This window comes from Mastomys coucha, unplaced genomic scaffold, assembly GCF_008632895.1.
Source record: "Mastomys coucha isolate ucsf_1 unplaced genomic scaffold, UCSF_Mcou_1 pScaffold21, whole genome shotgun sequence".
NCBI classification, from domain to species: domain Eukaryota; kingdom Metazoa; phylum Chordata; class Mammalia; order Rodentia; family Muridae; genus Mastomys; species Mastomys coucha.
In genome coordinates, this window is record NW_022196904.1 from 132,131,168 (window position 1) to 132,157,731 (window position 26,564).

Here is a 26,564-nt window from a genome sequence, read left to right on the forward strand (position 1 = left end):
AAAAAAAAAAAAAAAAAGAGAACCAGAAAGGAGAGCAGCCAGGGTTGGCCCCTGGCAGAGGTGGAGGAGAGGCAGCAGGAGAATGGAGGTTCCCCTGGCATTTTAGGCTGCTTAGGGCAGCTTGGCATGGCCCAGAGGGCTCAGCCAGAAGAGAAGACAGGTGAAGGACAGAAACTGGGTGGGAGAAGGGAGTTTACATGTATGGTTCTAGAGTCTGATGGAGGTGGAGGAAAGGCAGAGAGAGAATGGAAGTCTCCTGGCATGGCAGGCTGCTCAGGGTCAACAAACTTATTCTTATGGTTAGTACAAGAAGAATGCAAAATATCACAAACCAAAATACTTCTTTCAACTAATCAAACAAATTATGTTCAGGGAAACACACAAAATCAAACTGAACGAATCTAGCTAATTGGTCCCATATGCCACATTTTTCATTTCCTTATTCCAGTCCTTAGGAATATAGGTGTTTGCTCTGAGTAGGCCTACCATAGTGTGTAGTTCTGCTGTCTTATACACCAATATTTTTCTTGGTTCCGGAGCATTTGATGTATGCTCCACAGTTGTTTCTCATTGTGATCTGCTATCTCATTGATTTCTCTAAGGTTTTAACAAATGTATCCATGTGGTTTTTCTCCAATTCAAAATCAATTGTATATCACACAAGAAGTAAAGTTTTCGTTGGTAGTGTACTGTGGTTATTCTTTTCTGATTGTAAACTACCATCTGTGAACAACTATGTATGAGATAGCATACTCTAGATATATTTCTTTCTACATGATTATCACCAATGGGTGTTTCATTTAAATAATTGCATCTAGCTATGGTTTCATTAATTACCCAGGCTTTGTACAGTCCATGGCATAGTGGAATATGTCAACACTGTTTCTTCCATCTTTCATATGGGTATACGTGCTGGGTCCTAGTCTGTAAATTTGTTCCATAGGGATGTATGCTGGCTTATTGTCAACACTTATCCATATGAATTGGTCAATTTGTGTTACCCAGGTTTCCTCCTGTGTATACAGTGTTTTATACAATTTATATGGCTATGGTACATTGTTTGTTTGTTTTTTTTTAACCAATGTATCCATTCTGAGTGTTTTCTAAAAATATTTGTACTAAGTTTAATTTATATATGCCTTTAGCACAGTAAGACATTCTTTCAATGTCCAGAATAATTTCAAAACCTGGGGACCATCTGCCTATTTTTGTTGTAAACAATATACCTAATTCTCTAGTTATTCTTACTAAAACAAATTTATCAATTTTGCATATAATTAATTAGGTTATGATTAGTGGTAATGAGATTTACCTTTTACCTTTTGTATTCCTGACTATATGTTTCTTAGAGTACATGTTTCTCTGTTTCCTTGATATTAACTATAGCATGTAATGTATCAGTTGATTGTGATACTGAATATAATATTTTGGCATTGTTTCCATTAATTGTTTTGTATATGATAGAGTTCTGTTTTTATAGGCTAAAAAATGGCTGTTGCTACTCTTCTGCCCATACTAAGTCTAAAGACTGTTCTAGTCACAAAAGCTTCTACTGCTAATGCTCCTACAGGTTTTCTTCCATATTTATTTGGTGAGGAATACTTTAGCTCATAAAAAACTTCATCTGGGCAATATATTTTGGGTGGTCATTGCCATGAAATTAATTTTTAATTCTTGGCAAAGAAATGACTTGTGCTGGTAATGTATCTGGTTCAATAAATGGAGCTGTTACTACCTTTGGTTTACCTGGTGATGGTATATAATCTATCCTTTAGGATAGTAGGCTATTTTAAATTTAAGCTACATAGTATTATATTTTGTCTTACCTCTGTCTACTATACTATACTTCAGTGTTCTGAATTGTGCTGTAATTTCCTGGTCATGGGCAAATAATAAATTATATCCCATGATTCCCCAATCATGCTTTGCACATTTGCTTTAGGTTTGTTGGTTGTCCGATTTAACATCCTCCATTCTTTATATTATGGATTGGGTAGTAAGGAGTAAAAATAATATGGTAAGATGTCATGTATAATTTTTTAGACACCCTTCATATCCAAACCCCAAGATTCCCACCACTGTACTGTCTGATTCTGTATTGCCCAGACGGAGAACAATACTCTTAATTCTTGTATTTGCTTACCTATCATACGTCTTATAGGGCAATGCGTGGTTTAATATATTCTACCTATGCCCACCCTGAAAAACTGAAAGCTAGCACTAGTTGTGTCTCTTTAAATATAGTAACATTTTTGGCTGGTTTTGTTTTCATAGTGTAGTTTACATTGATGTACTATGGTTTTAGGAAACCCAACCTTTGTGTGTCTAGTACTGTATCAGAGATTGATTTCAACTGAGTGTACGACTTCCTCCTATTACCTTGGTCCCTCTCACCAAGCATAAGGACTATGTAACTGCCTATTTAGTTCTCTTTTAGAAAGGTAATGTTTTGCCAAGGTCCTGAAATGTTTGCTATTCTTGATGTGTCAATTTTATTATAAGTATCATTTTTGAATGGAATCACTTTCATTGGGTATCCAAATAATAATGGGATATTCTACTTACTAATATATGACATTGCTGATACCCTTATTTTGTTCTTTTTTTAAGATTTATTTATATATTATATGTAAGTACATTGTGGCTGTCTTCAGACACTTTTTCATCTCTCTCCAGCCACGCTTGCTCTGGCCCCACTTGTTCTGGCCCAAAGATTTATCCATTTATTATATGTAAGTACACTGTAGTTGTCTTCAGATACCCCAGAAGAGGGCATCATTACAGATGGTGGTACCACAGCTACCATGTGGTTGCTGGGATTTGAACTCAGGACCTTCATTCAGAAGAGCAGTCAGTGCTCTTAGTCACTGAGCCATCTCTCCAGCCCCCTTATTTTGTTCTTAATGTTCTGCCCAAACTTTTCTGTGTTCATGATTTTAAAGGTTGAAGAGGTATGGCTCAAATTTTTGTAACATGGTCTCATAACATTCTGACCTAAAAAGCTTGTTATTATATTTGGAATTGCTATTTTGCTAAGACAATTATAAGCTATATTGGAGGTCTGTGTCCTTGCAATGTTGCCTTCTACTCCTACCAGGTAGCACTATAGTGTAGTGCTATATGTGCAAGATTGTGGGTTTTTCCATGGTGTCACTGTTGTTGTCTGTGGTTGTGGAGCCTGGTAAGGAAGCACTCACGGCTGTCTGTACTGTTGTAAGCCCAATGCCATTGTTTCCCGATCATTCACTTTCCATTTTCCTGACCATCCTGCTATGTCACTGACCACGCAGCATGGGTTGGTGAACAAATGCAGTCAGGACCTTTAGTTTTTCTTTGAGGCTTTGCCTTGCTGCTAGCGTGGCTGCTGCTACTTCTGTGTGTTATGCAGACTTAGCTGTTCCTTGTTTGGTGATCACTATTTCATCCCCTGATCTGTAGGCTGCCATCTTTCACAAGACCATATTCTGTTTACCGGTTGCAGAGCCATCCATAAACTAGGCACTAACCAGGGAAGGCTGGTACTCTCCTGTTGCAGGAATATTTAAAAAATGAAACCACCCCACAAACTCCATTTCTCCCAGGGCCACATTCTTGAGCTGGTGCAGTCCAGGCATCACCATGTCCCAGGGGGCTCTTGTGATTTTTCTCCCAGCTATTTACAATCTCTCATGCAACTCATTACACACCCCCACAATCATTCATCTAGATAGCACCTAGGACCCGATAAGTAAAGTATGACTCTTAAGGCCTTAATATCCAATCAGAATTATATAATAATAAAATCACAATTTACAAGATGCCAATACAATAATTTCAGAACCAAATAATAAAGACAACATTCTAACCCAATTAATCTATTTTGTTAAAACCTTTGCTTGGTTGTATAACCACATGGGATCTTGACTCATCCTCATCATCTGCCTCCATGATGATGACCTCTCTCCTTCAGCTCCTGACCTTTCTCCTCCTCCAACTCTTGCTCCACCTCTCTGTTCCTTTCCAATCATAGGCCTGTCACTGCCCTAATATGATTGGACAAAGAAAATGCTGCAGCACTCTCCTGTCCCCCAATGCCCTAGTGGTACCTGTTTCTGGGGAGGGGTGGCATTTGGGATGATTGATAATCCCTGTGGAGTCATAGGGCAGTTGGTCTGAAATATTGACTCCAATCCTTTTGGCACTGACCCCTTTGCAGACAGGGTATCAGAGTGAAGGAGTTCTGCTAAGTACCATTTCCATTGTAATACTTTCCCTCCATGGGTAGACTGGTCCATGCTTCCTCTGGTGCCTTGATCCAATCTAGGATGGGGAGGGTGGTTCTGAATATTACTAGCTTGCTCTGCAGCATGCTGTGGAAAGTTTTTAAGGCCTCATATCCTGTACAAACTCTTTTCTCAAACAGAATTTGTTTTCCAACCATGGGAAGCATTCACAATAGAAGCCTACTGCCATTCTCTACCACTTCTTTGGCAAAGACATTCTAGTTTCCAATATATCTAAATATACTGTATCATCTGGTTGGATGTATTATAGCTTAGAATATTCTAGCACTGTTTTCACAGCTTGTTCCTAGGGCTTATCCCAAAAGAAATAATTTGCTTTCCTTGTAATATTATGACTTGTAAATATGTTGTGTATTGTCTCCAATGGTCAATGTCCAAATAATCCTATAAGATGTTGTAGTTTTGTTTTATTAGTTTGTGTTTTAAGCTGTTCATACTTATGACTTCTGTAGGTATTTCTGGTCCTGTAGTAGACTACATTACACCCAAGAACTTGACCTTTATATCTGTTCCTGATGCCTTATCATTATTGATGGTCCAGCCATCATCTCTTGATACTTGTATGGTTTAATCTACTGGTTTCTGTATATTTTCACTTTCTTGTCCTCCTTCAAAAGGCCATCGACATATATGACAGAATTAGGTGCTGGAATGAACTTATCAGTGACCATCTAAGAATATTGTGGGCAATGATTGGACTGTTTATGTATCCTTGTGGTAGTCTTGAAAATTGGTACTGTTTCTTTGCCACATGAATGTGGTGTATTGGGTGTAGTGTTGTGCCAAAGAACATGTCTGGCAAATTATAGTGGCCAGCCAGTTTGATACTGCTTTCTTAAGCCTCATGAAAATGTCTTTTACATGTGGTAATTGCCCTGGCAGTTTAGGAGACAATTCATTCTCCTATAATCTACTGTAATTTGCCATTTACTACTTGGTTTTAAACCTGGCCAATTGGACTACAGGAACAGAAGTTTTGTGTTAGTTCAATTACTCCTTCCTTAGTAGGGTTTAATGGTTTCAGGTAGCTCCTCACTTCCTCCTTTAACTGGGTATTGTGGCATAAGTGAGAGTTTAATTTTTGGTAGCCATCTAGGTTCTATTTTTACTTCTGCTAAAATACATTTTACTTTGGCAATCTTTTTAAAATTTAGGAAATTTGGGGAGATTTTTAAGATCATTAGGAAGCCTAAAATATTTTCTGGTGCTCTGCAACCTGCAATGTCCAAGAGAATTATTTTATCACATACCATTAATTCTCATTTACATGTGAATATTATGAATACTCTTGCCACTCCTTGTATAATTATTTTTTCCTTATTTGGTAGAGTGTCTAGTAGTCCTGTGTATATATTAACATCACTGCCTGTGCCAGTTAGCTATTTAACATTTATCTCCTTATTCTTAATTTCTAGGGGCAACATGTTTGTATAGGCATCTAATCTGATTACTATTGAAAGGTATATGTGTTTGCCTTCTCATAGATGGGTGCTTATTGTTCCTTCATACTGGTGGGCACCTCCTTTGTGGTGGCCTTCTGTTCCCTAAAAAAAAAAAAAAAAAAAAAAAAAAAGGCTCACATTTATTTCTTCCAAATCCTAATTGGTGTATCCCTATGTGGGGTTCTGTTTACAAATAGTATTTCAGGATTTCTGTCAAAGGGTCTAATATTTGTGAGTAGTCTGAAAAATCTGGGTGTTCTCCTTAATTTAAATGGCTTCTTTCTCCTATTTAATGTTAATGCTTTTTTAAAATTTAACTCCCTGTATCCTTTAAAGAAATCAATTACCTCAGAAACTGTTCTGCCGTTTTGAATTAAGTTGTTCTTGCCAATTTAATTCTCATGTGTGGTGGTGTCCTCTGGAGCATCCTGTGGTGTAGCTTCTTTGTTATATATAAACCACAGTACTCCTAATTTTCTCATAAGCTTAATGGACTCTTGGAAAGTGTTCCATTTTGTGGCTGCTTCAAATTGTGTAAGGTCTAAAGATGGAAGAGCTTATCTCCAGGCGGTGGTTATCCAGTCCAAGACAGGGTGTACATTGCCTTGAGCAGTGTCTAGGATTTTCTCTAAAGCTTCATACACTGGTAGGTTTTCTACTAAATTCTTAATTCTCCTCATCTCTAATTCTGACAGCATTACTGTGTCTGCCCCCTTTCCCAGAGATTTATCATATAAGATGTATCCTCCATTCCATTCTGGAGATATTCTTGTCTCAACTGACTTATTTCTTGAAGAGTGTATGGTCTAATTTCTATTTGTTGCTTGAGCTGCTCCTCCTCATTGTTACCAAATACAGTATATCTTCTCAGTGTATTAACCTTGGAAGATGTCACTGGGAGGGCTATGGCTGTCTTCCTGGGGGCCCTGGGCCACAACATCACCTTTAGAGGGATGGTTTCCTCCTCCCCATTTCTTACTTACATTAGTGGCTAGCCTTTTTCACACTAGACTGTCTTTATGGCCACTGCGGTTTTCATCAGTATTGCTGGAACTTCTTAACTAGCTGTGTGCTCTAGCGGTGGCTCTGCTACCTTGTGGATTTGTTAGAAACCTCAATCTCACATCCTTATATCCAGCTTTCCTTTTGGCACTATTCTTTGTTCCAAGCCATTTCCTCTCTGTTGGATTTGTGACATCTAGACTCACCTTCATGACATTAAAGCTACTATTCAGCTTCTTCATTCTGATGATATCATATATGCTAGGGAGTATAAAGCATCAATAGGTTCTGACTGGGTTTTAAGGCCTTTCCCAAGGTTTTCACTGTACTCTGAGGCCTTCACCAGATTTATACTGAGGCCCAAGGACTTCCTAACTATCTCACTGGAACCTAAGGCTTCCTCTAGTATCTCAACAGTATCTAAGGCCCTTTCCAGGTTCTCATTAGAGCCTATGGCTTTCTCCAGGTTCTCAGTGGTGCCTAAAGATTTACTGATGTTCTGTCTGAGACATAAAGCCTTTATTGTATACTCACAGCAGCACAAGACCCTTTCCAGTATCTCAGTTGTACAAAAAGTTTTGCAAGGCTTACACTGGGCCCTCGGGGCTTTCCCAAGTATTCACTGGGCCTAGGTTTTCCCTAGATTCTTAGTCAAGTCTAAAGCTTTCCCCAGGATCTCACTGCATCTTAAGGCCTTCTCCAGTACCTTCCTGGGTCCTAAAGCCAGATTCTTACCGGCACCAAGGCTTTCCTAAACTACTCACTAAGTCCTAAGTCCTTCTTCCAAGTTCTCATTGGTGCTTAAGGCCTTTCCTAGTTTTTCTCTGGCCCTAAGGCTGTCTCCATATTCTCACTGGAGCCTAAGGCCTTCCCCTGATTCTTATACATGTCCATGGCTTTCCTGAGGATTTCCCTGGGATCTAGGGCTTTTCACAAGTTCTCACCAAGACTTAAAGCCTTCCTTGGGATCTGCCAGGAATATAGTGTTTCCCCTTTTCTCACCTGGACTCAGAGCCTTCTCCAGTGTCTCACATGAACCTGTTGCATTTCCAGGATTTAACTAGGCTCCAAAGCTTTCCTCAAATACTTCCCCAGGTTCAAACTAGGTTCTAAGGTCTTACCTGTGTCTTATTGGAGCCTCAGGTTTTCCCAGGTCTCACTGAGACCTTAGGCCTTCTCCTGTTATTCACTGGAGTTTTGAGCTAGAAGGTTGGTATGTACAGTTATTACAAGTTGTATTTTCTTATGCCGAGGTTCTTCACACAAGGTTTATAATCCAAGTTCCTAACAAAGGTCCTAACTCTATCTCCCCAAGCATCTCACCTGTATTAGGTTTCTTAGCCAAACCTCAAGTCAAGTCTCTCATGGCAGACTCCAGTTCAAGGGTCAGGATCCTAGGAGAGACTCTTCAGGCAGAAGGCAGATCAACAAGCTGTCTCTCAAATGTCATCAGCAGTCCTCAAAAGTGATCTGTATTGCTCTTGTTCACTGCTTATATACTATCAAGTAGTCAGGATGGCACCATCTGCTTACTCAGTCACATGTCTGGTTATCTTTAATAAGTGATGTCACTGGTTTTTGGTTATCAGAAGCACCCTTGGGTATAGTGAGGTTTCTGACCTTTTTTTTTTTTTTCTCATGTTTATACGGCATTATTTTATTATGCTTTTTGTACTGAGGAAGTTCTTTGGCTTCAGTGAGAATCAGTGGGTGGCTGGAGGCCCCACTGATTGGGACTGCCACAAAACTGACCGTCTTGAACAGGTATGCTAGGACAACAGATAGGAATGTAAGAGTATGAAATTTCTTGCCAAGAACCTAATCACAAAATATAACTTTTTGTACAAGTACCTACCTTCTTGCTCATCACACTTAGTGGGGGATTACCACTTCCCTAAGATTCTAACTTGAATCCAAGGTTTTCTTGAGATTCCCCCTGGAGTATAAGCCTTTCCCCAGGATTTCCTTGGGGTATAATATCTTCCTGAGTACTCACTGGGGCCTAAGTCATCCCCCAAGCTCTCAGTGTGTCATAAGGCTTTTATCCCCTCACTGGTAACTAAAGTCTTTTCACTAAGTCACTCACTGGGACCCAGGGCCTGCACTAAGTCACTCATTGGAACCCAGGGCCTGCCTCAGGTATGCAGAGCTCTATAGAAGCTTCCTAAGATTCTAACTGGGGCCTAACGCCTTCTCATGATCTCACTGGAACCCGAGACTGTCCCCCTGCATCTCTTTAGGCCTAAGGACTTTCACAAGTTCTCATTGGCGTTCAAAGCCTATCTCCTGGGCATAAGGCCTTCATAGGTTCTCACTAGAAGGCTGTATCTTAAAGCTTTCCCCATTGTCTCACTGGGATCTAATGTTGCCCCAGGTACTTACTGGGGCCCAAAGCCTTCTTTAGTGAGTGCTTACTGGAGTCTAAGGACTTTTCCAGATTCTAGGATCTAAGGCTGTACCTAGCTTTAAGCTTACAGGTGCTTACACTAGGTCATTCTAGGGACCTAGCACAGGCTTATATCATCAACTGTCACCTCTACCAGTTAGTTGTTCCAGGTATGGGATTTGCATAAAAGGACTGCCTGCCACTACAGTTCACTCTATCTGTTCCCATGTGTTCTTTTTCTCACTTCCCTGTTTCTTTCTCTTCCCACCTTTTCTCTTTCTTTCTCTCTATTCCCACTGGCTGTCTCTCTCTGTCTCTGTCTCTCTCTGTCTCTCTGTCTCTGTCTCTCTCTCTATCTCTGTCTCTCTCTCTTTCCTTTCTGTCCTTCTCTGCGCCTCCATCTTCTCTTCTCTCATGACTCCACTCCCCTCACTTTACCTATCTACCTGTCCACTCAACTGTCCCAACGCCTTCTCCATGTCCTCACTCTTCTCCCTTCCTCCCCCTACCTTTATGGCTCACTCATCTGCCTCTACACATCCCCAGGTCCTAAAGCCTTTCACAGATTGACACTGGAGCCTATGACCTTCCATGATTCTTATTGTCTAAGATCTTCCACAGGTTCTTTCTGGCACTGTAGGACTTCCCAGGTGGTTAATGTTGTCTGAGGCCTTCTGGCCTTCCCCAAGTTCTTACTGGGTAATAAATCCTTGCCAAGGTTCTCATTGAAACCAAATGCTTCCAGTTACTCAATAGTGCCTAAAATCTAAGCTGTCTCTGGGTCTTATAGCCTTGCCCAGGTTCTCATCGGGGATGCAGGTATTATTTTGGGTTACACTGTTCTCTAAAATATTTCCTGTTGTCATAGAATCTTTCAGATTTTTAGATAGGTCTAAACTGGATCTGCAGGCCATCTCTGTGTTCTCCCTGTGCCCTACAAGGGTATACACGATCTGACTGGGGCATAATGGCCTCACCAAGTTCACACTTAGATATAAGGCCTTCTACATAGTGTCGTTGAGACCTTAGACTTTCTTCAGTGCTTAATTTTTGCCTAACCCCCTCTACATGTTCTTGCTGAGATTTCAAGCCTTCTCCAGGTTCTAACTGTGACCTAATCCCTTTTCTAAACTATCATTGAGTCCTAAGGACTTCCCAGGATCTCACTGGTATATAAGATCTTTCCATGACTTTTACTGGGACCTGAAGCCTTCCCCAGTAAAGTTCAATGTTGTCCCAGCATGTAACTGGCACCTAAGGCCTTCTCATGGCTTCACTGGGACCTAAGGCTTTCCCCAAAATCTCACTAGGACCTAAGGCCTTCAATGTTTCAATGGAGTCTCTGTCTGTCCCAGGTTCTCACAGTGACTTAAGGCTTCCTGAAGATACTCATGGGGCCTATGGCCTTCCCCAGATTCTCACTGGGGTCTAAGACCATCTTCTTGTGTTTCACTGGACCCTAAGACCTCACTCTTTGTCTCACTATTCTAAGCCTTTCCCTGGATCTCACTGGAGCTTCAGATCTTTGCAGGTAATTACTGGGACCTGTGCCTTTCCCCAGATTATCAATGAAGCCTATATTTTCCCCAGATTTTCAATGGTGTGTAAGGCCATTCTCAGAATATGACTATGGTAAGGCCTTCCCCCAGGTTATCACTGGGACTTTATTTACTCAGGTTCTGGCTAAGTCTTAAGGCCTTCCCCAGGTTTATATAGAAACTAAAGGCCTTCTATGGTTTCCACTGTATTTTGAGGCATTATGTAGGTTAATACTGTGGCCCAAGACCTTCCCCAGTATCTCACTAGAATCTAAGTTTTTTTCTAGGTTCTCATGGGAACTAAGGCCTTCTAAAGTTTCCCAGTGGTGTCTAGAGATTTACCTATGTTCTGACTGAGTTATAAAGCCTTCACTATATACTCACAGGAGCCCAAGGCCTTCTGCACTATCTCAGTTGTACAAAAATTTTGCTAGAATCATACTGGACCCCAAGTGCTTCCCACGAGCATTCACTGGGCCTAAGGTTTTCCCTAGATACTCAGTGAGGTCTAAAGCTTTCCCCAGGATCTCACTGCATCTTAAGCCTTCTCCAGTACCTCCATGGGATCTAAACCCTTCCCAGGTTCTTGCTGACACCCAGGCTTTACTCACTGAGATAGAAGGCATTTCCCAAGTTCTCATTGGGGTTTAATGGCTTACCCAGTTTTTCAATGGCCCTAAGGCTGTCTCTATATTCTCACTGGGGACTAAGGCCTTCCTTTGATTCTGACTTATGTCCATGTTTTCCCTGAGGTTTTCTCTGAGATCTAATGGCTTTCCCCAGGTTCTCAGGAAGACTTAAAGTCTTCCTTAGAATCTCCCAAAGGTATAATGTTTTTCTTGGCTCTCACCTGGGCTGAAATCCTCTGGCATCTTCCTAGGACCTGTTTGTTGCCTATCCAAGATTTTATGAGAGTGGAAAGCTTTGCCCATGTATGTACAGGGGCCTAATACCATACCTAGGCTCTCACTGTGGTGTAAGGTGGTCTCCAGAATTAACTGGGAACTAATGTTCTCTCACAGTCTCACTAGAGCCTAATGACTTTGCCAGTTTTGAAGGAGATTCTAAGAACCTCCCTGTGCCTCACTGTAGCCTCAGGCCATCCAAGGATCTCACTGTGAGACCTAAGGCCTTCCCCAGTTTTTCACTCTGTGTTCTGATCTAGAAGGTATACACAGTTGGTATAACAAAAGTTGTATTTTCTTCTGCTGAGGGTGTTCACATAAGGATTATACCCCAAGTTCCTAACTAAGTTCCTAACCCTATCTCCTCAAGCAACTCATCTGCATGAGGAATCTTAGCCAAAGCTCAGGTCCATTGTCTCACGGTAGGCTCTAGTTCAAGGGTCAAGATCCCAGGGGAGTCTCTCCAGCCAAAGGGAAGATCAGCATAGTGTCTACTCCAATGTCTTCAGCAGACCTGTAGAGGCAAAGCAGTATGCATTGCTCTTGGTCTCTGCTTATAGACTGTCACATGGGCAGGGTAGCATTGTCTGTTTATGTAGTCGCATGTCTAGTTATCTTCAATAAGTGATGTCACTGTTTTTTGGTTATCAGAAGCAGCCTTCCTAACTAAGCCATTTAGTTCATGTTTAAAGAAATTATTTTTATTGTACCGAGGAAGGCCTTATGTTTCAGTGAGAAACAGTGTGTGGCTATAGGCCACAGTGAAAACTTGGAACTGCCCCACAGAGCTGATCATCCTTGAAGAGGTAGGCCTAGGACTGTGGTTAGGAACTTAAGAGTAAACTTAAGAGTGTGGAAGAACCTCAGAATAACAAAATACAACTTTTGTTACAAGTGCAAGTGCATACCTTCTTGTTCATGACACTTACTGGGTCTAATGTCCTTCCTAAGATTCCAACTTGAGTCTAAGGTTTTCTTGATATTCTCACTGGTGTATAAGCCTTTCCCCAGGATTTCCTTGGGGCATAATGTCTTCTTGAGTACTCACTGGGCCTGAAGTGTTTTCCCAGGGCTTCACTGGGACACAGGGCCCTTGCCAGGTACTCAGAGCTCTACAGAAACCTTCCTCAGGTTGTAATTGGGGGCTAAGGCCTTCTCAGGGTCTCACTGGGACCTGAGACCTTCCCCTGCATCTCACTTGGGCCTAAGGATGTTCTAAAGTTTTAATTGGCACCTAAAGCCTTATCTAGTCTATTACAGGGCATAAGACCTTCCTAGGGTCTTATAAGGCTGTGTCTTAAAGCTTTCCCCATTATCTCATGTGGTTCTAGTGTCATCCCAGGTATTTTCTAGGGCCAAAAGTTTTCTTTAGTGTCTCACCTGGACCAAGGCCTTTAGGAATACCTGCTGAAGTCTAAGGACTTTTTCCAGCTCTAGAATCTAAGACTGTCCCTAATGTTAAGCTTGTGAGCTAGAAGGCAGGAATGTACAGTTGGTATAACAAAAGTAGTATTTTCTTATGTTGAGGGTCTTTATATAATGTTTATACCCCAAGTTCCTAATTACCGTCTTAACCCAACCTGCTCATGAGGTATCTTAGCCAAACCTCAGGTCCTGTCTGTCTTGGTAGGTTCCAGTTCAAGAGTAAGGATCCCAGGGGAGACTCTCCAGCTACAGGACAGATCAAAGTGGTATCTCTCCATTGTCTCCAGTAGTCCTGAAGGGGCAACAGGCTATACATACATTACTCTTGGTCTCCGCTCATGCAGTCACATGTCTGGTTATTGGTAGTGAGTGATGTCTGTAAGCTTAGGTTTTTCAAACCTACTTTATTAAGGGTTCTTTATTGCTTCAACCTCCCTTCTAGCCCATCATCCACCAGAGATAGTAGAAATGAAAGGTAAATAGGAAATAAGGGTTGTGGGTCTGTCTAGAAGTAATTCTTTGGGAAGATCTCAACCTTTGTTGTCAGGATATTACTAGTCCAGTCTAAAGCATCAAACATGAATCAGTAGTGGCAGTCCAGTCTAATTCACAAATATCAAAACTGATATCAATAGAATGGCAAATATCAGAAGGAACCTAGAGGCTCTGCTGATCAGCAACTGGAATATCATGACAAGTTCTTTTTTAAGTATTCTCTACAAAGTCATGACAAACAAAGATCTGCAATATGATGCAAGGTGAACCAATGCAAGAGCTTTGTCATACTCTCTGTGAAGTTATATTTATATTCTTTCTAAATGTCATATGTCCTCTCCCATGTATGCTTCAGCAAAACATCACATGACATAACTTAGTCTCCAAAGAAACCAGAAATTTCCACTTCAAATCCTCCTTTCTCTTTAAACTTTTCTCTAACACTAACAATTTACATACAATAGGAACAATTGTAAGAACCACAAAACTAAATCTTTACATCACACTTTAAATAAATGGCTTATATACAATAGTCAAACAATAGTCTATCATAAAAACTTTCAATATACAATAATCAAACAAAATAATCTTAAATTTCTATCAATCCCTGATCATAACCAATAACAACTTACCACCCTAGATGATAGTAACCATAACATCAAATGGCCAAAACTATCACCCCAACTTAAGGGACCAGGACGACCGTCTTCTTATAATTGCTTCATGCTGAATTGGGGTGAAGAATTTCTGTTTGAGGTCTCCCAAAAAATGCTTAATCTGATAAAAGCTAGCAGTAGCATTTGTTGCCAAGTCTCTGCATTTATCCAGTTTCTGTGTGGTTTATCCAGTCTTTGCATTCAAGTCATGTTCAGTCTATGTATTGCCCAGCCTCTGAGTTTTCTGTCTAGTCAATGTGTTGTTCACCCTCTACATGATCGATCATTAGGGCTAGCCCTTATAAAGTTGTTTTGCATGCTTATTTTGGAAAAATCACTAACTGGGACAGTCTGCCAGAGTGAATCACCCGGGCTATTTGCTTTGTGAAGACATTCATGTCTCAGAGGTTTTCCCTGGTCAGATATAATAAGTTTTGTTGGTAACCATATTTTTTTCATTCCCTGTAGATACATAAGCACAACCACATCCCCATCTGAAAACTATTGCAGGTTTTCATTCTAATGTCAATACATTTTTATGGTATATTGGTTGACACAGTTCCTCAGTTTTGTGGGGTTTTTGAAAACCCAGTGTCTCTCAGCTGCTGCTGTTCCTTTTTTACGACATAAAGAAAAACTTAGAGTTAACAAAACATTATTTAGTCTGTCCCTTAGGTTTTTACTTTCTCTTTTTGTTTAGTAAGCATCTCTTTAAAGGTTCTATTGGCTCTTTCTGTAAATGCTTGTCTAGTGAGATTGTGTGGTATACCAGTGACATGCTTTATATTGTAATATGCGAAGAATCAATTCATCTTATTAGATTCATATGCGGGAGGATTATCAGTTTTAACTGGTGCACGCTAAGAACTTATGCAGTTAATTACAAGATTGACCTTTACTTAACCTCCTATTTTATGTTTTCAAGGTACAGTTTAGAGCAGATAACTAAAAGCAGACAAATGCTGCTTAACTCAGATATGCTTGGTCGGTACTAGCCCTCAAGCCTGTCAGAGACCTGGTGGATATGGCATTCAATATGCTTAAGCTTATCATGACAGAGACTCCCACATCCTAGCAGTGACCTCCCCCAAGGTCCCTAAGAAAATATGGGCACAATGACAAAGGATCCTACATGGGTTGTGATACACTAACCACTGGGAAAGACTGCCCCATTGCCTCATCCCCTGCTAGGGTCTGGCCTGAAAAGTGAACAAACAGGACCCTTGGAGAGGTGATTGTCCACATTGCTTAAGACAAGGTGAGGTCAGTCTCTCCCATGTTCCTCCACAGGAAAGCCTCTTTGTCTTCTGGGCCTGATGGCCAAAGATGGCCTCTGCCTGCGGTGCCATGGAGACCACAGGAACCTGGGACACTGGTTAAGTAATGGATATTTCATATTTTAATTGTCTTAATTAATAATTTTTAATTAAATTTTAATTAATACATAGGCCATTTAGATTATATTTTATCCTTCTCAAGTCTCTGATCACATCGTCAGCTTAGCTGACTATAACTTGACAGCTAGAGAACAGGCAACTACTCTTTAACCCTAAGGTAATCCACCACTGTGCCAGTTCATTAGTCAATTCATTAGTTAGTTGAAACTACTAGATCTCTTATTTTAAAAAGACAAACAGGTTTGCCTTGCTCATGGGCTTCATGTTAAAAGATAAACAGGCTTCAGATGTAACTTTTTACTAGTCCTTCATCTAAAGGAACTCACTTTACAGTGACTATTCCCACAGACTAGTCCTACAGTGACCTGTGTTTTATGGTAAACAATTGGATATGAAAAAAATGGAAAGGTTGTGTAAGCTTAAGTTATGAGGATGTAAGGAAGTGTTTTAGGATAGAAGAAGGTGTCTTAAGGTTCATAGATGCAAGTAAAAGCCTAAACAGTGATAAGAAAATGATTTAAGGTATATCAAAAGAATAAAAAACACTTCAGATTTCCCCCTCATTATCTGACTGTTGTATTAGGACTTCAATAGCCCAGAGATTTAACATTAATCAATGAAATTCTGATAAGTTATTAGTCTAATTCTGATAATTCTGATTCATATAGTGGCTTCCACTACATGATCCACTATCAAAATCACAAGTTCAAGATTTTAGATTTCCTCTGGTTGTCTTTTAAGAATAGACTTAAGTGTTTCTCACTGTGCTCCATTTACAAGCGTCCCGTCTTCTGGATAGAGGGAAGAGGCCCCTCCTCCACAATCTGCAGTCATAGGAAAATCAAGATCTGGTGAGCTTTCGCCCCTTCTGCTCCATGAAAGGTTTCTGTCTTCCTTCACTGAGCTCACCTTAAAGAGTGCTCATGCTTTTATCCCAAAATTGTTTCCCATGCCTCTACTGTGACACAAAGATGTCTGTCTACTGCCTTTTCTACAATGTGGATTTCAGTATGATCACAAATAATACCATGCCTAAAACTTATCTCTTTTTGTAAACTTAAAAAGGATTCTTGTAAGCTTCAGGAAACCCACTCAGATCCACCGCTCATGGGTCAAATGGACTCTGGGTAAGTACCCCTGTCAATCAACAGCCTAAGTTTCTCGCCTATTGCCTATTCCAGAGGGTGGAACTCCTTCCCCTTTCCCTGGGGTTGAGACTCAAGTTTCAAATGTACACCCAAGAGAAAAAATTCCCCCTAACCTACTTACCTATCTTCTGCTCCTAATATATATAATGTATAATACACACAAATGCACACGCACACGCACGTGCACGCACGCACACACACACACACACACACACACACACACACACACACACATTCCAGCATCCTGCCAAGTCCAGATGTTTTCTCAAAATCTGCACTCAGAACAACTCCAAAGCAATTACCCACAGGTGCTCCAGCCCAACCTCACAGAATGCTTTAACTTGACCTGCACATTCCTACCCCAAGACGCCCAACCCCTCCACCCCAGATCCTGGACAGCCAGCTCTCTCAGGGCTTGAGTAGCATCCCAATTTTCTTAGGGTCCCCAAAGATGACGTCACCCCCAGTCAGCAGAACACAATGCCCTCACTCTGGCCCTACTATCACCCTTCATAGTTTTTAATTAAACAAAACTGGAGCAAGTCACAGGTGATTCCACTAGGCTTCTTCCAGGGACCTAGCAATGGCTTATGTCATCTTCTGCTGCCATTACCAGGTATACCAGGTGTGGGCTGCATTTAAAAGGACTGCCTGCCACTACGGCTTTCTTTCTCTGTGTTCCCAGCCAGTCTCTTCCCTGCCCATTTCTGTCCTTCTCTGCCCACCTCCACCTTTTCTGCCCTCCTAGCACTGCTCCCATCTGTCTGCCTGTCTATATGTCCACTCCTCTGCTCCTTCCCAGGTCCTCTCTTCTCCCTCCTCCAATAAACCCCCTTCATACCAGATCTGTTTCATGGCATAATTACTCCAGGGCACGCACACCTTGGCATAGGCCCTCTAGGTACGTACTCACAGCATTATATTGCATAACACCTGGGATCCCACTGGGGCCTAAGTTCTTCTCAGGGTCACGCTGGGACCTAAGATCATCCCCAGGTTCTGGGCCTTTCCTTCTAAGTTCTAAGGTTTTCACTGATACCTTAAATGCCTTCCCAGGTTTTTCCTGAAGGCTAAGGCCTTCCCAGATTTTCATTGGGGCCTTGTGGTGCAAGTGGACTGTGCCACCAGACAGAAGTGGTAAGGTTGAAGCAAGTTCAAAACCCCAGGGGATCTCAGAATTGAGAAAGGTAGGTGTGAAACCAGCTCCCTACTATGCTCTACTTGTCCTGGAACATGTAACCATGACAACCCATTGAGAGGGCCATGGCAATCAGTCATTAGGGACAACACCTGAAACTCTTCCTTATGCAAATAAAGCATCCCCAACATCTCAGACTGAGCCAATGAGAAGGATGCATCCCCAAATCTCACCCTACTCCCAAAATGTTTATAAGGTCCTCATCCGTGTGAAATAAAGTGCAGGAATTATTTCACCGAGAATTGTCTGTTTTATTGAGCTGTGGCACTCTGGGGAAGAGTTTTCTCTCCTGAAGCATTCATCACTGGACCTTGGACCTGCCCAGCATGCCAGGCTTGCACTTTGGTTTGCCACAGCCTGCAGCTACCCGTTTGCTGCCAGTCATAGCCATACCCCATCACTTGCTTAGTGGCCCTGGCTCTGGCTTTTGGCCACACCCACTACAGTGCTGCCACTGTTGCCTCTAACATAGGTGTTTCAATAGTTTTGGGAGAGACTCTACTACCTGCCCTTCACAGGCTTCTTTTCTGTTCAGAGAGCTGGAATACTTTGACCATTCTGGCCAGACCAAAGACTCTCAAAACCTTTTGTTCCAGCTGGGCCAGAGATCTATAGATTGGGTCTGTCTCCCCCAAGAGACTTGCTGATGGCACCCTAGCATTGAGGCATACACACAGCCAAAGAGGGCCTAAGGCCTTCCTCCAAATTCTTACTGAACTCTAGGCCTTTCTCAGAGTCTCACTGGGCCCTACAGCCTTCCCCTGGTACTCAGTGGTGTCTATGGCCTTCCAATTATCTAACTAGAGATTAAAGGCCTCCAAAATCTCACTGGGGTCTAAAGTCTTCCCCAAGTTCTTGCTGGAGTCCAATATTAACCCCCAGGTTCTCACCAGTAAGCAAGGATTTCCCTGGGTCTCACTGAGACCTAAAGTGGTCCCCTAAATCTCATTCATTCTTTAAACCTTATCCACAATCTTACTGGCCTAAGGCCCTCCCTGGGTCTCACTGGGCCTTAAAGCCTTGCCAAGGATCTCATTGAGACCTAAATACTTCTCCAGACTTCTTTTGGGGCCCAAAGTCTTCCACAGGTTCTCATTGGGACATAAAGCTTTCCCAAGGTTGTCATTGAATCTTAAGTCCTTTTCCATATTCTCCCTAAGACCTAAGATCCTTTACAGTTTCTCACTGGGTCTTAAGGCTTTCCCTGGATTCTCACTGGGGCCTAATATTCTTCTCTGAGCCTTTGATGTGAAAATGAGAATGTTAGCACATTTGGAAAGTGTCCAAGGAGATTATAGCGTGGGGCATACATCACACACGTAACTGTGGAGCCTGTCTTAGTCAGAGTTCTATTGCTGTCAAGAAATACAATGACCACAGTGATTCTCATAAAGGAAAGCATTTAATTGGGGCTTGCTTCCAGTTTCAGAAGATTAGTCCATTCTCACTATGGCAGGGAACATGGCGGCACACAGGCAGACTTGGTGCTAGAGAGGCAGCTGAGAGTTCTACATCTGGATCCACTGGCAGCAGCAAGAGAGAGTGACACTGGGCCTGGCTTGAGCTTTTGAAAACCTCAAAGTTCACCTCCAGCAATACACTTCCTTTCAAATAATACTACTCCCTGTGACTATTCTTTCAAGTCTATGATCCTATTGTGCCATTCCTATTCAAACCATCACAGGGCCTAGAGCTTCTCTACATTCTCACTGAAGTCCAAGGTCTTCCCCAGACTCTCAGTGAGATATAATGATAAAAACCCAGGGTTTCATGGGAGCCTAATGCATTCCTCAGGTTCTAATTGTGGTCTAAGACTTTTCTATGTTCCCATAAAAGCTCTGTAGTGTTTAAGGCCTTCCACAGGTTCTCATTGGGGTGTATGGCTTTGCCCATGTTCTTACTGAGGCATAAGGGCTTTCCAAGATTCTCATGGGGCCTAAGATTTTCCCAGGATCTCACTGGCCTAAAGTATTCTTATGGCATCACTGGTGGCCTAAGACTTTTGCCAAGTTCTAACTAGATCATAAGGCCCTTATCACATTCTTGCTGTGGTCTAAGGCATCTCCCAGGTTCCCACTAGGGCCTAAGATCTCTCCAGGTTCTTATTTTGTCTTAAGATTTTCCATTGGGTCTTAATATGTCTTTAAGGCCTTTTGCGGGTGAGATCTGGGGCATAGGTCCTTCCTTGGCTTTTCACTGAGGTTGAAGGCTTCCCCCCAGATTTTCACTGTGGTCAAAGACCTTCACAAGATTCTCACTGAAGCCTCAGGGCTTCCAAAGTGTCGCAATTGGTCTTAAGGTCTTTCCAAGAATCTCACTGGAGCCTAAGAACTTTCTCAGTTCTCACTGTGACCCAAAACCTTTCACAGATTCTAATTGAGACCTGGGTCTCTATGGAGCCTAGGACGTTCCCCCCATATCTCACTAGGGCCTAAGAACTTTCCCAGGTTCTGATTCCCAAGGCTTTCCTTAGGTTGTTGCTAGGTTTTAAGTTATTTTCTAAATTCTCCCTGGGGCCTAAAGCTTTCTGTAGTTTCTCACTGGTGCCTAATGCATTCCCCAAATTCTCATGGGGCTTAAGGCTTTCTTGGTTCTCACTGGAGCCTATAACATTCCACAGGTTCTCTCTGAGTCAAAGGCTTTTCCAAGTTTTCACTGTGTCTAAAACTACCAAGGTTCTCAATGGGATCTAAGGTTTTCCCATGATCTCACTGGGGTTAAGGCCTTGTCTAGATTCTCACAGGGATATTAATGCATGATCTCAGGTTCTCACTGGGTTTTAAGGCCTTCCCCAGTTTCTCACTAGTAAGTAAGACTTTCCCTGGGATTCACTGGGACCTAAGGTGGTTCACACACGCCTAAGATATTTTCTACATCCTCACTGGGGCCTAAGCCTTCTTTAGCGTCTCACTAGGGCTGAAGGCCTTCCATAGGACTTCCTTTGGCCCAAGGGCAACCTAGTTTCCCCAGATTCTCAGTGAGGCTAAGATCTTCCCAAGATCTTACTAGTGTCTAAGGCCTTCCCCAGGTTCCCACTTGGTCTTAAGGCTTTCCCCGAGATTGCACTGCATCCCAAGTCCTTTCCAGGTCTTCTTATGGACCAAGGCCTTTCTCATGTCTTCACTCTTGTCTTACGGCCTTCCTAAGCTTCTCATTGGGGCCTAAGGCCTTCCCCAGGTTCCCACTGGCACTTAAAGTTTTTCCAGGTTCTCACTGTAGTCTAAGGCTTTTCCAGTTTCTCCCTAGGGTCTATAGCTTCCAGAGTTTCTCACTGGAGCCTAAGGCCCTTCCCAGATGCTCTCTGGGGCCTGAGGACTTTCCCTAGGTTCTCACTGGAGCCTAAGGCTTTCTCCCCTCACTGAGACCTATCATGTTCCCTGAATTCTCACTAGGTCTTAAGACTTTCTTTAAAATTTTACTTGGTCTTAAGGTCTTATCCAGTGTCCTAATGAGGCCTATGGTCTTCCTGTGGTCTCCCTTAGGAGTGGATTTTTTTCAGGGTTTCACTAGGCCTAAAACCATCTATAGTGTTGCTCTGTGGCCTATGCCTTTCCCAAGGACCCACTGTGGTTTCAGTCCTATTTTGGATTCAGCTCTGGCTTAAAGATTTGCCCCCAGTCCTACTGAGTCCATTGGCCTTCAGCATCTCTCTGGGGCTTCAGAAGGTCATCTGTTCTCAAGTGGAAGTAAGGCTGTATTGGTTACTTTTCCTGTGCTATAATAAAATACCTATGACCAAGGCGACTTATAGAAAAAAATTTATTTGGGCTTTGGCTCTGTACTGGCTGGTTTTGTGTGTCAACACAAGCTGGAGTTATCACAGAGAAAGAAGCCTCCCTTGAGGAAATACCTCCATGAGATCCAGCTGTAAGGCATTTTCTCAATTAGTGATCAAGGGTGGGAGGGCCCATTGTGGGTGGTGCCATCCCTGGGCTGGTAGTCTTGCGTCCTATAAGAAAGCAAGCTTAGCAAGCCAGGGGAAGCTAACCAGTAAAGTAACATCCCTCCATGGCCTCTGCATCAGCTCCTCCTTCCTGACCTGCTTGAGTTCCAGTCCTGACTTCCTTTGGTGATGAATAGCAATGTGGAAGTGTAAGCTGAATAAGCCCTTTCCTCCTCAACTTGCTTCTTGGTCGTGATGTTTTATGCAGGAATAGAAACCTTAAGACAGATGCCAAAGAGAGGAGTCCATCACCATCACACTGGGAAAGCATGGTAGCAGACAAGAATGGCAAGTGGAGAAGGGAGCTGAGAGCTCACATCCTCAACCATAAGCAAGTGTAGAGAGCATGAACTGCAGTAGGAAAGGTTTTTCACTCAGAACCTATCCCAAGGCCAACCTCTCAAACCTCCCCAAATAGCATGACCAACTAGGTACCAAGTGTCCAAGTGTCTCATCTATGGAGAATATTCCTCGTTTAAACCACCACACACTCACCAAAGGCCAAAGTTCATTCTTGGGGTATCACTGGGGCCTCGGGCCTTCCATGGAGTTTTGTTGTGATCTAAAGCCTTCCTTTTGTGGCCTGGGGCACTTCCTAGATCTTCTAGAGCCTGAGGCCTTTCCCAGACTCTCACTGTGGCCTAAACTCTCCATAGGCTATGAAGGTGGACCTAATCTCTTCCCATTCTCACTCTCACTGAGTCCTAAGGGCTTCTTCCCTGGAGTCTTATTAGAACCTGTATCCTCTTCCAGGGTCTCACAGGGGCCTAAGATCCTCCTTGGATCTCAGCAGAGTATATGACTTTCGCTGAGTCTCACTGTGGCCTGAGGGTTTGCAGAACTTCTCTGGTGCCTAAGGCCTTTCCCAGAGTCTTTTGGGGGCCTAAATTTTTCCCCAGGGTCTCACAGAGGTCTACTATCTTTCTAAGCATCTTACTATGGCCTAAGGCCTTCCATTTGGTTTCACTTGTACCTGCTCCAGGGTCATACTAGAGTTTTCATGGAGGCCAAAGATCTTCCTCAAGTTCTCACTGGAACCTGATACTTTCCTCAGGTTCTAACTAGGCCCTAAGGCCTAAACAAGGATTTCAATAGGGCCTAGGGCTTTCCAGGGTCTCAGTGTGACCTAAGGACATCTTTATAGTTTCATTGAGGTCTAGCATCTTCCCCAGTGATCCACTGTTGCCTAAGGCCTTCCCCAGGTTTCCACTGGGGCCTAAGGCCTTCTCCAGGGTCTCACTGTGGGCTAAGGCCTTCTCCTAAGGCAATGGTTCTCAACCTTCCTAATGATGTGACCCTTTAATACAGTTCCTCATGTTGTGGTGACCCCCAAACCATAAAAGTATTTTCATTTCTACTTCATAACTAATTTTACTACTTGTATCAATCATAATGTAAATATCTATGTTTTCCAATGGTCTTAGGTGACTCCTTTGGACTCACTGAGTCTAAAGGCTTTACAGATGTTTTCAATGGAGCTTAAAGCCTTCCTAGGATGCCACCAAAACATGGAACCTTCAGTGTCTCCTTGGAGCCTAAAGTCTTCTCTGGGGCTTAATAAGGGCCTCAGACCATCCTTCATTCTCAGTGGGACAAAGACATTTCTCAGAGTCTCTGTGGTGCCTAGATCATTCTCTAGATGTCACAGGAGCCTAAGTTTTTTCTTAGGGTCTCACTGTGGATAAGGGCTTTCTAGGGTTTCCCTGAGTCCTAAAGCTTTCTTCCATGGTCTTACTAAGGTCAAAGGTCTTCTACAATATCTAGGTTCTCATTGAACCCTTACTTAAGGTCTCAGTGGATTCTTAAGTCGTCCTTGATGCCTGGCATAAGCCAACAACCTTTCTCAGGATTTCACTGGTGCCTAAGGCCTTTCGAGTGTCTCACTGGGATATAAGGCTTCCCTAAGATCCTACTCTGGCCTACAATCTTCCCCCACATCTTTGAGAAGGCAAAAGGCCTTCTATAGGATCTTACTGTGGATTATGGCCTGACCCTGGACCTCACTGGAAACTAGAACCTTGACAGGGTTTCAGTGACACAAAAGCTCTCCCTACTGTAACAAATTAAGGTCTTCTCTGGGTTTCAATATGACCCAAGATCTTCCCCAGCTTTTTAAACATGCTTCTGGGACAGCTCATCTAGGGCTTTGTTCAACCCACCCCCACTCCCACCTCTACCCCCTGCACTGTTTGAGAGCTCAAAATTGACAGAGATATAAGACCAGTACCTGCTGTCTGGTCTGGAGTGTCCAGGAGGCTGAATTGGAAGAAAGAGGTGGGGGAGAAGAAAATCCTCAGAACCTCCAAATGAAGCCATTGCAGATATGAGTGCTAGGTACTATCTTTGTGGTGACACAGAGGCCAGGGGCACTCCTGGAGACCTTTCCTTCCTTTATTGAGATAATAATCAGGGTGGTATACAGCATGGAGAGCAGGAGGAATGCAGGACCACCCTGGAGCGCATGCAGTAGTAAGATATGGTTGAAAAGCAGTGGGGGGAGGGTGACCCAAGAGTAGCCCATCAAAGGGCCCAGCCACACACAGGGGAGAGCCTCTGGGCCAGGGATGGTTGGAGAAGGGGTTAGGAACTTGGGAAAGGCCTCTGGCACCTGTGGGTAGTACCCAATGCATTTAGCTAATGGCATTCAGTGCTTGGGCCAGGGTGTGCAGCTCATCCTGGACCCCCTCCAAGGAGCGCCGGATGGTGTGAGGACTGTCCAGTACATCAATGGCCAGTGTGTATGGGTCAAACTTCACGGAGAATGGGCGCTGGATACGAGAGGCATAGTTCCTGTAGGGGTTGGGGGAGCCAGTATGAATCCTTCAATCACAGAAGATTGGATATGGGGATAAGAAAGCAGGCTAGAGTCAGGTGGCTCAGGATAGGATCTGCAACCTCCAGGAGCAACAGGGAAATGGTGTTTCCGAGTCTCCCAAGCCCCTAAAGCCCATTCTAGCCTCAGGAGACTAAAGCCCCAGCAGTTCTTGTGGGCAGGCCTCTACAAAGCACTCCATTTCTCAGCTGAGTTCTTCCTTCAGGAAGCTCTCCTCGACCGTGTGCCCTAGAGAGTCCCTAAAGTGGAGCGGACATGCCAGATGAGCACAGCAGGCGGGGAGAAGTGATAAGGACCAACCTATCATCTCCTCTTCCGCTCTGCAGACCCCTGTATAACTATGTCCCCTGCCTTTGGACTGCCCACTTCCTCTATAATCTTTTTGCCCTCATGGCAGCTCTTACCCGTCACTCTGCCTTTTTCTCCTTTATCTGTCCTCATCTCACTCTAGCCTATGCTACTCAGAGGATGAGAGACTCCGGCTCTGCTGAGGCACAGATAGCTGGCCCGGACCTGACTTTGACCTTGCTTTGACCCTATGCTGCCGGTCTCTCTCTTCTCAGACTTTCTGATGTGAGCTGGGCTCTCTAAACCCTGACCCCCAGTCCTGATCTCCTTTGCTGAGGGCTGGGATCAGGGTAGTCTCGAGCATGTGCTCTTGTTACAAAGGGGGTGTTGCTCAGTGTACTAAATGGGCTCTCAAATGGAGACAGGGCCCGGCTTGCACAGGTGAGGGCGGGTGGGGCTGACTCCTGAAGGCTCCACCCACCTGAGCTTATCCTTGGCATCACTGAAGCTCTCAGACACAAAGTACACCGGCTGGTAGGTTTGATCTTGGTAGGGCTGCACAGCTGCTGTGTCTGGGTCAAAGGCCCGGACCTCGGGCTCCTCCGACAGGGAGTGCTAGAAAGAGGCCACAGGCATTACACCCAAGTGCTCAGGGAAAATGGGTGCTGTGGGTGTGGGGCTCCCCCCTCCCTCAAGGGTCCTGGGCTACTGTACAGTGGGGTCTGGGCAGAGGCACACACTCTCTAGAACAGCCCAAATCTCAGCCCTGAGCCGAGGACTCTTCCAACGAGAGCAGGGCCCTCCACACTCTGATCCCTCAGCCCTGATCTCCTTTGCTGGGGGCTGGGAGCAGGGAAATCTCACCAGGAGCTCGCCATAGGAAGACAGCAGCCCTGCACCATAAGCCTTCAGCTCCCCATTCTGTTTACACAGCCCAAACTCCACAGTGAACCAGTACACCTGCCAGATAGTCAGTCGTAAGAATCACCTGAAATACCTGGGACCAAGCACAGCCCCTTGTGTGTGTGTGGCAGCCACAACAGGTAAGGCTGTTCTTGGGGACAAAAAGGAAGGTCTAAACTCCTCCCTCCCTCCAGGGCCCTGAAAACGAACCGTGGAGAGTTTCTCAATTTCTTCATCTGAGGCCCCCAGAGATGCAAGTCCAATGTCCTGTGGGTAGAGAAGAGGCTAGAGTATGAAAAGACTCTGCTCTGACATTGTGCTTGAGGCAAGGGCACTGGATGCTACCTCTCCAGGGGACCCTGCAGCAAACACTCCACAGCCAAGGTAGCCAAGAGTTCAGGGCTTTCCGTTCCCAGAATTACCAGCAGGTGGCAGCAAAACCCACAAAATCCTTTCCCCCTGGGACTTGTGTTCCTAGCCAGTCCCTCCCTGTTAAGGAAACAGTCTCTGCTTCAGCATTTAGCTATCTGCAAGTCTCATGGATCCATAGGGGCACAATGTCTAGCTGGAGGAGTACTCCGACAAGTAAAACTTTTGAGTCTCTGGCTCAACCAAATAACCCTTAGTTTCTGCGTTGAGGCCTTACACATACCTGGGAGAACTGGGCAAATGTGCGGTCAGCCAACATGGGTACATGTCCCAGCAGCTCGTGGCAGCAGTCC

At 43.6% G+C, this 26,564-nt stretch overlaps 1 protein-coding gene and 1 long non-coding RNA gene across 5 annotated transcripts in view; one reads left to right on the forward strand and one right to left on the reverse strand.

Annotated features, from left to right (window-relative positions):
* Positions 1–18,042, forward strand: part of LOC116103250 — a 21,021-nt gene extending 2,979 nt beyond the window's left edge. Inside the window, exons 2-4 of the long non-coding RNA XR_004123441.1 lie at positions 15,423–16,380; positions 16,595–16,656; positions 17,734–18,042. This is a non-coding gene — a long non-coding RNA (uncharacterized LOC116103250). The remainder of the gene's footprint in view (positions 1–15,422; positions 16,381–16,594; positions 16,657–17,733) is intronic.
* A 6,151-nt stretch (positions 18,043–24,193) lies between these two features.
* The window catches only part of Th (tyrosine hydroxylase), a 44,233-nt gene continuing 41,862 nt past the window's right edge, over positions 24,194–26,564 (reverse strand). For all 4 annotated transcript variants that reach the window (XM_031388957.1, XM_031388955.1, XM_031388956.1 and 1 more), the window contains 5 exons: positions 26,495–26,564; positions 26,053–26,109; positions 25,804–25,899; positions 25,421–25,554; positions 24,194–24,608 (listed from right to left, as the gene is read on the reverse strand). In XM_031388957.1, coding sequence (XP_031244817.1) covers positions 24,449–24,608; positions 25,421–25,554; positions 25,804–25,899; positions 26,053–26,109; positions 26,495–26,564 — 517 coding nt within the window. In that variant the 3' untranslated portion in view covers positions 24,194–24,448. The remainder of the gene's footprint in view (positions 24,609–25,420; positions 25,555–25,803; positions 25,900–26,052; positions 26,110–26,494) is intronic.